This window comes from Festucalex cinctus, unplaced genomic scaffold (genome assembly GCF_051991245.1).
Source record: "Festucalex cinctus isolate MCC-2025b unplaced genomic scaffold, RoL_Fcin_1.0 HiC_scaffold_363, whole genome shotgun sequence".
Classification (NCBI taxonomy): Eukaryota; Metazoa; Chordata; class Actinopteri; order Syngnathiformes; family Syngnathidae; genus Festucalex; species Festucalex cinctus.
In genome coordinates, this window is record NW_027520609.1 from 12,501 (window position 1) to 24,160 (window position 11,660).

An 11,660-nucleotide genomic window follows, 5' to 3' on the forward strand; every position below is an offset into this window, starting at 1 on the left:
CTTATTTGAACTATTATTCTTATTATTGCAACACGGACCTATTATATGTTCCTTGTTTAAAAAAAAAAAAAAAAAAAAAAAAAAAAAAAAAAAAAAAAAATGAAAGAGTCTCTTGAATTTACAGAATACATACACGTAATGGTGCACGGTCAGTATTAGGGATGTTCGATACAATTTTTTTTCTCCAACTGATAATGATATCAAATATCGATACCACTAGTCAATAAAATTCCCCACCCATAAATGACAGATTATTTTAAAGAAAGACATCTATATCCCAATATATTATTTTTCCTTAAAATTGCATGAAGTTAATGGCAATTTTGTGTTCATATAATTTCTTGTCCCGTTTCGTAAAACGGCTGCAGGAGGGTGGCATTTAAATGTATCGGTCACCGCCGTGAGTACTGACACCTTAAAATAAGACTGGTATTGGCACCGATACCCGATATCAGTAGTCACCCATCATAGACAGTGGGATGCCACCTCTGTTTCAATTTGAGCCAGGAAAAACCCTGGTGTTGAGCTTAACTGCATTTTTGCTTTGTTCCTTGTTTCTGTAAATAACAGGAGAGTCAACTAAATTAAACCATGGTTACTGCAGTCTATCCATTATTTTCATAACCTTCCAAATGAACACCCATACTTATTTTACAGAACCTTACCTAGGAGAATCAATTACGTAGTATAGGCCAGTGAAAACCAAAATCAATTACGTAGTATAGGCCAGTGAAAAACAGTTTCTCTATCTAATTTTTGTTTGTACCTTCAATGAGAGTGGTCTTGGAAGAAGATGGAAGGGATGTTGCAGCCTCTTCCTCAACATCTGCTTCCCCTGTAGCTTCTGGGACTGTGAGATCACTTTCCTCATCGCTTGATTCCTCTGGGTCTTGTGTAGAGTCAACTTTTTCTGAAAATAGAGCAAAAACATTGAAGATTGTAGCTTTCAAAGAAGTGTTCTGTTAACGTGTGAGAGAACAAGCTAATTTAGCAGAAAGACAATCTTGACTTGGCAGCATTCACAATATGTTGTACCAATAAACACACATCCATACCTTGCGGGTCAATCTGAACGTCATCAAGGGTTTGACCTTTATACTGGGAGAGGGTTCCTTGCTCCACAGCTAACAACATTTTGCTCATTTTGGCAAGCTGTAGTGTTCCTTGTGGTAGTCGATAATACTGCCTGTGCACACGAATGTCATGTCCCAGAAAGTCCGCAAGTTGGTCTGCTTCATTTTCTTGAAGATTAAGAACCTGTGACATTGTAGCTATGTGCTTCCTGAGCCTTGTTGATGTTAAGGCCTCTGGATTTTTAGCACCACTCTCCTTTGCAAGCTTTTGGATGCACTCTCCCCCTCTGTAAGCAGTCATGGCTTCCGGTCTTCCAAACATGAATACATTTTCTTTTAAGACTCCACACATCTCACGGGTTTGAGCTAGGAGCTCCATGGCTGAGACCATTGATGGTTTTAGGAGCACAGGGACACCTCTTCCTCGTTTCCCCCTGATTTCTAATCTAGTGAAAAACTCGCACATCTTGTTCTCCAGAGGGGTGAGACAGGCTGCCATGTCCTCGTTATGTTCCAGCTCTTTCCTTTCTACGAAAGTAGACAGTTCCATTCTTGACACCTCTCCTTCTCTTCTTCTGTTGAAAATTATCACCTGAGCCAGTGTCACTTTCGCCAGTGCTGCATAATTACTCGCAGAAGGACAGAGTTTAAGCATTCTTTCTGCAACTTCTCTACTCTTTTCCACATGTTCGTCCAAAAGTTTGACATCTTCAGTGAAAGGTAAAATCTGTGGTGCATTCCACTTTGCCTCTGTCATTGTCGTCGTCGCACCTCTGCTAATCAATGCCTTCCATCTGAAATTTTTGATTGTCTTAAATTCTCTAGCATATTCCAACAAGCACTCATCTCTGTCAACTGAAGACAAACTATCACTTTCAATCAGCTCACTAAGTACACCCAGACTGTGACCAATTTTTAAGGCTAAGGAGGGTTTTTTGTATGTGTTGTTTTCCGAGTTGTGCCCAGCCAATACCTTCACTGCAGTTATCACACGATTAAAGTTTGCAGGATAGATGAGCTCCACTGCCTTGCGAATAGATGAATTCTTCCGGGCCTCTGTCAGCAGTCTACCAAGTTCTCTAAGTCTTTGCCTTATGTAGTCATGTCGGTTCTTTCTTGATCCATTTAGATCAAAGAGATGCTGTCCAAACTTTAAGAGTAGGTCGTCGTCATAGATCACACGAGTCACCTCATCGTAGATCATGCAGGAAAGTACAGTTTTTAATCCGTCACTAATTTCACATGCTACTGCAGTTTTTAATGCACATCTTGATTGAACTCGCTTTTTAGAAACACCTAATTCCTTCTCAGATTTTTTCTTGGCAGGACAGATTTTAATGTGCTTCCAGATTGTTTTCTTGGCATAGAGCCCTTGGCAATGAAAACAATGGATAAAATCGGAACCTTGTTTTCTTTCCCGAGGTCTATAGCAGGCCTGCAGATCTCCTTCTCCACTCCTCACAATAAGAGAATTGTGAGCATAATTTCCACGGCGTCGTAAAATATTCAACTCATCTCGTCTTGCCTGTGAATTCTTTGGATGCATGAATGCTTTCGCAACCTCTTCTTTATCTGCATGCTTAGCTTCTAGATGTCTTGCAATTTTTGATGAGGGCGTTAGACAATACAGACAGTAGTTCCGTTTATCATATACTCTCTTAATTTTAGAGTTTGAGGGTGGAGACACTTTGATAGATTCTGAAATACACTGGACTCTGCTTTTTTTCAGAGGACTTTGGTTTCTTGTCCCAGAGACCTTAAGTAGGCTCCTCTTCCTTGAAGTGTTTGTCTTTGTCTTCTCAGAGGTTTGAGCATCAATAGCTGAATTAGCCAAAGATGGGAAGACAGATGAAGATGATGTTTTCTCCAGTGGACACAAGTCTATGCTATCGTCAGAGTCGAACATATTTTGTTTTTCTGTTTCTGGAATATAATCTTTATCATCATAGTCTGTATCATCAGAGATCTCCGGTGATTCGTCCAAACATGTGGAAGACTGAAGAAAAGAAAAAGTGTACAGTTACCATAATGTATTGAGGAAAAACGTTTCTTTGTAAATCACATCTTTTTTTTTGTCTGTAGAATGTGAAAAAATAAGACATTCACATAAGGACATATATAAAGGCCAAACTACTCATGTCATTACAGATTAATATAAATTTTATCCTATTTTTTCACGCATGAAAATCTAACAGTGATAACTTGTATTTATTAACCTTACCTGAGGACTATTGGCAACATTTAGGATATCATCTGTGACTTCACATAATGGTGTCTGCTGAAATGACAAATACAAAAAATGATTACAAGAAAAAAAAAAAAAAAAAAAAAAAAAAAGAAAAAAAAATGCTAAAAATAATTTCACACTTAATTTTATAGGTGTTCAGGTGACTGCATCTATGGCAGGACATTTCAACTTAACATTGTCTATCCATAATTTTGGGGTCATTCAAAACAGCCAATTTGCCCTGACCTAATTGGTCCAGGCATTACTACAAACATACCAAACCATACTATTTGTTTGTTCAAATCACACCACACAAGGAACGTTATTACGATAGCCATGTGGACCGATAATTTTAGGGCCAATCAAAACAGAGAGACACGCACAATATGCCATAACCTAATTCACTAAAGGAATTTTTTGGGCTCCTCCACCCCACCACTTTTCAATACAATAATGACCTGTCAAATCTGTGTCTTTACAATTAATTTAAAAATACAACATGTTTTATCAAATTCAATTAACCATTCAGCCCTAATCAGTGCATGGTACAACGGTGTGGGAGAAACTGGATCTTACCTGAGGCCTGTCGCCAGCATCCATCCTGTCATCTCCCACCTCGAGAGGTGGTGTCTGCTGACAAAGATCAAACGTATAGGAATAAAAAACATGATAGAGAAAACAACATTACACAATGATATTTTTAGATAATTTTATATGCTTATATTTTACGGCTTCAGGTGACTGCGTTTGTTGCATTTTGGGACATTTTTTAGCGTCAAGCTAACTGGTCAAAGTTGAACGTGGACAATCCATACTTTTGGGGTCATTCAAACACTTCATGTCCAAGTCCAACTGAAAACAATACTGCAGCTATGGCTACCCATACTTTTTAAGTCATTTAAAACAAAGACACGCTTGATACTCAAATCATACTGGGGGACAGCAATTACGATAGGTGTGGCTTTTCATACTTTTCGGGTCATTAAAGACACAGATACACACTTGACACCAAAGCCTAATTGGGGACAGTCATTGTGACACCCCCGGTCTAGACATACTTTTGGGGTCATTTTACATATATGCACACACACTTGATACACAAGTCAGATTGGGGACAGTCCTAACTCTTGTAGCTATAGCGATCCATACTTTTGGGGTCATTCAAAAGACACTAGCACACACACTTGATACCCAAGTCAAATTGGGGACAGGCATCACTATTGTAGCTTTAGCGATCCATACTTTTGGGGTCATTCAAAAGACACTAGCACACACACTTGATACCCAAGTCAAATTGGGGACAGGCATCACTATTGTAGCTATAGCGATCCATACTTTTGGGGTCATTCAAAATACACTAGCACACACACTTAACACCCAAACCTAACTGGGGACAGTCACTGTAATAGCTATATCTATCCATACTTTTGGGGTCATTCAAAACACACTAGCACATACACTTGATACCCAAGTCAAATTGGGGACAGGCATCACTATTGTAGCTTTAGCGATCCATACTTTTGGGGTCATTCAAAAGACACTAGCACACACACTTGATACCCAAGTCAAATTGGGGACAGGCATCACTATTGTAGCTATAGCGATCCATACTTTTGGGGTCATTCAAAATACACTAGCACACACACTTAACACCCAAACCTAACTGGGGACAGTCACTGTAATAGCTATATCTATCCATACTTTTGGGGTCATTCAAAACACACTAGCACATACACTTGATACCCAAGTCAAATTGGGGACAGTTATCACTACAGTAGCTATGGTGATCCATACTTTTGGGGTCATTCAAAACACACAAGCACACACAATTAACACCCAAACCTAAATGGGGATTGTCATTGTGATAGCTACGCCCATCCATAATTTTGGGGCCATTTTAAACAAACTGAGGAACACACTTGCTACTCATGGCATGGAATGTATCACCTGCAAAAAGTTGGGGAACACTGTATATCCATTATTTTTGGGGGGGTGAAATGCAATTAGATCATTTTCCACACTCGTTCAGCCCTAACTACAACACGAAAAATCAGTTTAGCCGAAAACAATACATGAAACAGCAGTTTTAGAAACTGGATCTTACCTGACATCTGTCGCCAGCACTCATGTCTTCAGCAACTTCAAGAGATGGTGTCTGCTCAAACAAGAATAGACAATATGGAAAACATGACGGAGCAACCCTAACATGGCACAATACGATACTTAGGCTGCTTTTGGGTCTATTCATAACGAGAGAAATTTTCATGACCTAATCTGGGACAGTTGTGTGAATATAGGTCGAAAACGTTTTGCAAGTCATTGTATTTGTTTATACGTTAATACAATGCTCCAACTACATTTGAGCTGTGGTTTCGTAAAAACAAACAATTCCCCCTATATTAAATGATAGAAGCAGTGTGTAGTAGAACCTGTATTTTACCTTAGGTCTTTTGCTAGCACTCGTGTCTTCAGCGGCCTCAAGTGATGGTGTCTGCTCAAAGACGAAAAGAAAGTATATGGAGAACGTGAGAGCAATCATAACATAGCACAATTAGAGAGATATATAGGTCGAAAAATATTTGCAAATCCTGTTGTATTTGTTTACAATGCCCCAACTACTTTTGAGTCGGGGTTTTGTAAAAACACACAATTTCCCCTATATTAAATGATAGAAGCTGTGTCAAGTAGAACCTGTATTTTACCTTAGGTCTTTTGCTTGAACTCGTGTGTGCAGCGGCCTCAAGTGATGGTGTCTGCTCAATGACGAAAAGAAAATACATGGAAAACGTGAGAGCAATCATAACACAGCACAATAAGATACATACTTTTGGGTCTATTCAAAAGAAGACAGACAAATTATCACCTAATCGGGGACAGTTACAGGTCGCAAAAAGATTTGCAAATCATATTGTATTTGTTTACAATGCACCAACTACTTTTGAGTTGGAATTTCGTAAAAACACACACAATTTTGCCTATATTAAATGATAGAAGCAGTGTGTAGTAGAACCTGTATTTTACCTTAGGTCTTTTGCTCGCACTCATGTCTTCAGCGGCCTCAAGTGATGGTGTCTGCTCAAAGAGGAAAAAAGAATATATGGAAAACGTGATAGAGCAATTATAACATGGCACAATAAGATACATATATATAGGTCGAAAACGATTTGCAAACCATATTGTATTTGTTTACAATGCCCCAATTACTTTTGAGTTGGGGTTTCGTAAAAACACACACAATTTCGCCTATATTAAATGATAGAAGCAGTGTGTAGTAGAACCTGTATTTTACCTTAGGTCTTTTGTTCGCACTCGTGTCTTCAGCGGCCTCAAGTGATGGTGTCTGTTCAAACAGGAAAAGAGAATATATGGAAAACATGATAGAGCAACCATAACATGGCACAATAAGATACCGGTACATATATATAGGGCGAAAAAGATTTGTAAATCCTATTGTATTTGTTCACAATGCCCCAACTACTTTTGAGTTGGAGTTTCGTCAAAACACACAATTTTCCCTATATTAAATGATAGAAGCTGTGTCAAGTAGAACCTGTATTTTACCTTAGGTCTTTTGCTTGAACTCGTGTGTGCAGCGGCCTCAAGTGATGGTGTCTGCTCAATGACGAAAAGAAAATACATGGAAAACGTGAGAGCAATCATAACACAGCACAATAAGATACATACTTTTGGGTCTATTCAAAAGAAGACAGACAAATTATCACCTAATCGGGGACAGTTACAGGTCGCAAAAAGATTTGCAAATCATATTGTATTTGTTTACAATGCACCAACTACTTTTGAGTTGGAATTTCGTAAAAACACACACAATTTTGCCTATATTAAATGATAGAAGCAGTGTGTAGTAGAACCTGTATTTTACCTTAGGTCTTTTGCTAGCACTCGTGTCTTCAGCGGCCTCAAGTGATGGTGTCTGCTCAAAGAGGAAAAGACAATATATGGAAACCATGATAGAGCAATCATAACATGGCACAATAAGATACCAGTACATATCTAGGTCAAAAAAGATTTGTAAATCCTATTGTACTTGTTTACAATGCCCCAACTACTTTTGAGTTGGGGTTTCGTAAAAACACACACAATTTCCCCTATATTAAATGATAGAAGCAGTGTAGTAGAACCTGTATTTCACCTTAGGTCTTTTGCTTGCATTCGTGTCTTCAGCGGCCTCAAGTGATGGTGTCTGCTCAAAGAGGAAAAGACAATATATGGAAAACATGATAGCACAAACATAACATGAATAAGTTACAAGATGACATAAATGACCCAATACCTTTTTGCGCCAAGGCCAGTCTGAATTTCCGTAGTTATACGACAATTCTTCACCTGGAGCGATGTCTCGGATTGCAAAAAGGCAAAGATGTGGCAAACCACCAACTTCAATAACCTTCATCTTGCAGTTTGGCTTTATGTGGTTGTCATTTACGAGCCTTCCCAATGACTGGTCTTCATCTGATGCATCAAGACTGGAGGGGGGGAGGGAAATAAGAGTGGAAGCTGCCTGCCCAGTATAGATATGATTCAAATGGAAAAGGGAAGTCTAGAGTTTGAAGTTTTATCTAACGGCTGAGCAAAGGCATAGATCATGCCTGATCTATGCATTACGTAGTACTCATTCATAGCGAATGTTGACTACACATCTGTGTTTGTTTTTTTTGTCCATAAACATTCCAAACAACTCAACTCAAGTTCAGATAGAGAAATACTTACCACCAACCTTTACCTCTCCAGTTGAAATAAAATAGGAAGACTGCTTCTTGTTCATTACGCTCCAAATTTTGCTCAAGACCTTGTTCACAAAGCTTTCCACGGTACTCCAGCACAAATTCTTCTTTGGTAAAAGTCTGTGTAGCAACCACACCTCGACCTTGAGGAGAGGCGAGAAAAAAATAAAAATAATCTAATCAACAGTAGTCGTAATTAGTCGACTAATCAGAACATACAGCATTTTGCACCAACAAGCAAATGCGCTTTTTAAAACCATCATTAGTTAACAATTTGAATTCTTTAAAAGTATAGACAAATAATGAAGATAATTAAGATTATATACATTGAACTTTGATTAGATTTTGCAGCTTGTACCATCATTCCTGACATGTTTATTAAAGATGGAGACAAACTGATGACAAAACTGTGACTTTAGATTTTTTTTTTGGCTGTAAATATTTTGAAATTGAACCAAAACTATGCAGACTGGCACCAATACTGTGAAACTGTACATGACTATCACGATACCAGAAACATGCTTTTTAAATGCTGCCATGAAAGGAAGGTGTGAATCGTATTAAGTATTTTAGTTGATATTTGCCCTTTAGCTTCTGACTCAGTTGTTAACATGGGTTAGCGCTAAAGACTAAAATAATCTATTCAGAAAATACTAATTTAATATATATTTTAACCCTATTTTATATTGTGATATACAGTGGTCCATCCCTACTTCGCAGTTCACTTATTGTTGATTCACTCTATCGCAGATTTTTACCACCAATTTCAATGGTGAGTACCCCATAAAATTATTTATGCTGCTATTTGTCCTTTTTTGTATGAGTAAATATAGACAGCGCTTTCTTGTATTTAACACAATCTATGACACTTTTAATCAAAATATATAATATTTGGTAAATTAAGAAACGTGTCATGACAGGTTTAAAAAAAAAAAGTTAACATTTTACTTTTTAATTCTTAGCAAGTCAGTGTCGAGCTATTTTTATAACAGGTCAAAGTTTTTCATACGTGTCACTTTATTTAACCACTACGACCTCGAGGAAATTCACCACACCCGTAACAAGTGAGGGAACACTGTATACCATTAGCATAGGGCTGCAATTGATATCGTAATGTGAATTTTTCCCCATATCAAATGGTGTTTCCAAACAAAATACACAAGTACTGAATTAGTGTTGCCTCTGATAACAAGATCGACTCAAAGATCAATGCTACTTTTGATACTTCATTTGATGTGCTGTATTTGCATCATCATAAAGAAAAGCGGTGGTATTAATCAGCACACACACAAGGAGCAAAGTGGCAAAATCTCCACACAGCAAAACAAAATGTACACACAAGTCACATTTTGATCTAAAATCTATTAGTGGCCACCAAAATGAATCTGTAGCAGCCTACTACAGATGCATGTATGTGGAAAACATGTCTTAATTTGCAGTTGGTTAATTGCAGCTATGAGAGCCATTCATATCATGCACATAAACAAAGATCAAATTAATGTCTTGAAAAATGTATACTCACCTTTGAATGGGTTAATGAAGGACTCTCTAAGTCCCATCTTATCCTTTTCCAATAGTACATGCTGCTCAGCATCTTTTTGTGGAGTGACCCGATTCCTCCGCCTTTGCACTGTTCTTCCATTGTTTGCCATCTTTCTATGGCAAAGAGGGTTTTGGTTATCAAGGCGGATTATGTAACTCACTCTGAACATTATCTTAAAAAGTCTACATAAACATATCCAAAATTACACACTCATAGTTCCACACCTCATGCTTTAGAGACTGCAGCTACACATTTGTTTCCCATTATGAACACATTTACCAATTAATGTCATCTTCTAGGTGAATGGCAGTTAGTCCAAGAAGTAAAATGGATGAAACTTAACCACAGGGAGTAGACAGAGATTTGTGTGTCATTCGGGCCCCCCCAAATCCAATTTAAGAGACACACCAATACAGTAAATACTATATGTGTATCATACATACAGCCAAACGTTTTTGCCACGTGACATTCATCAGAAATCTAGCCGACCGCTCCAGTGAGAGAGACCACTGTGCGTATGCACCTTTTTGGCACAATACAAAAGGAGAAGAGGTAATTAAGCCACAATGAGCATTAACGATGTCAGCCATTATTTTACCCAGTTCATCTACTGTTCTGTCTTTCTGGGGTTAAAGACTTCTACACTCTGCCCTGGTATTATCCACGAAGTCAAAATGTGTCCATATGTGCGTCTTTTTCTGTCGCTCATTTTGTAAAACAACGTGTCATCAGCTTGACTTGACTTGACTTCGTGTTCACTCCTTTCTCTCTTGCGCTTCCCTGCATATAAATTGCACCCCCACGTGAGGTGTCCTCCCGCCCCCTACAATTGACCAATTACGAGCGTGCATGGTAAAGAGCAAGCTGGAACTGGAGCTTCGACTAATTAGGGCATGAGGCCAGTTTGAGGTAACTTCCCCACCGCCAACCTGGCCAGTACGGAATGAACGAGAAGAGAGAAACTTCCCCTCCCCCCCTCCTTGGCCACTGGCCAGTAGCGAGTGAGTGAACGAGAAAGAGGCTACAGGCAGAAGCCTACTGTCCACCTGTTCGCAAACGACATCAGTAATGCTGAGACGGTTCGCATAACAAAATATATGCGTTACTAGAGGCATATTTTTGACCAAAAATTTGTTCGTAATTTAAAAACTTAATTTAAAAAAAAAAAAAAAAAAAAGTGCTGGCCAGTACGGAATGAACGAGAAGAGAGAAACTTCCCCTCCCCCTCCTTGGCCACTGGCCAGTAGCGAGTGAGTGAACGAGAAAAAGAGGCTACACGCAGAAGCCTACTGTCGTTCACCTGTTCGCAAACGACATCAGTAATGCTGAGACGGTTTGCATAACAAAATATATGCGTCACTAGAGGCATATCTTCGACCAAAAATTTGTTCGTAATTAAAAAAAAAAAAAAAAGTGCTGGCCAGTACGGAATGAACGAGAAGAGAGAAACTTCCCCTCCCCCCCTCCTTGGCCACTGGCCAGTAGCGAGTGAGTGAACGAGAAAAAGAGGCTACACGCAGAAGCCTACTGTCGTTCACCTGTTCGCAAACTACATCAGCAATGCTGAGACGGTTTGCATAACAAAATATATGCGTCACTAGAGTCATATTTTCGACCAAAAATTTGTTTGGAATTAAAAAAGCTAATTAAAGAAAAAAAAAGCGGGGTGGGTGGGTGGGGGGTAGTTTGTTTGGGGGGGAATTTTTCGTAACTGGAGATTCCGCTGCATTTTAGGACAAGGCTTGTTAGCGCAAGCCTAATGAGTTTGAAATTTCCTCTAACTTAGCGAGGTCAAGGCTGCAAGCTCCAGTCAGCAGTATGCCAACAAACAACGTGCAATGTCTTAGGTTACTGAAAAATATCTAGCGCCCTCGAATTTACAGGCATATCAGTCAGTATATGGAAAATGCTGCTCAAAAAGCGATCGTTTTAAAATACTTAAGACAGTTTAGTAGCCTACCTTCGAACAGAACGGCGCCAACTCCAAGACTAACGCGAAGTCCAGCTTTCCCGCGACTACACAGGAAATGACGTCGACAAAATGGGGCGGGTCACACTTTTTTGTCACCTGACAT

At 39.0% G+C, this 11,660-nt stretch overlaps 1 protein-coding gene across 1 annotated transcript in view; it reads right to left on the minus strand.

The window, feature by feature from the left end:
• The window catches only part of LOC144011660 (uncharacterized), a 12,712-nt gene extending 1,083 nt beyond the window's left edge, over positions 1-11,629 (minus strand). The window contains exons 1-16 of the mRNA XM_077511690.1: positions 11,546-11,629; positions 9,565-9,694; positions 8,029-8,185; positions 7,592-7,784; positions 7,451-7,501; positions 7,181-7,231; positions 6,862-6,912; positions 6,590-6,640; positions 6,322-6,372; positions 6,003-6,053; positions 5,741-5,791; positions 5,405-5,455; positions 3,877-3,933; positions 3,295-3,351; positions 1,056-3,069; positions 767-910 (exon numbers count right to left, since the gene is read on the minus strand). Coding sequence (XP_077367816.1) covers positions 767-910; positions 1,056-3,069; positions 3,295-3,351; positions 3,877-3,933; positions 5,405-5,455; positions 5,741-5,791; positions 6,003-6,053; positions 6,322-6,372; positions 6,590-6,640; positions 6,862-6,912; positions 7,181-7,231; positions 7,451-7,501; positions 7,592-7,784; positions 8,029-8,185; positions 9,565-9,694 — 3,160 coding nt within the window. The 5' untranslated portion in view covers positions 11,546-11,629. The remainder of the gene's footprint in view (positions 1-766; positions 911-1,055; positions 3,070-3,294; positions 3,352-3,876; positions 3,934-5,404; positions 5,456-5,740; positions 5,792-6,002; positions 6,054-6,321; positions 6,373-6,589; positions 6,641-6,861; positions 6,913-7,180; positions 7,232-7,450; positions 7,502-7,591; positions 7,785-8,028; positions 8,186-9,564; positions 9,695-11,545) is intronic.
• Positions 11,630-11,660: the final 31 nt, after the last annotated feature.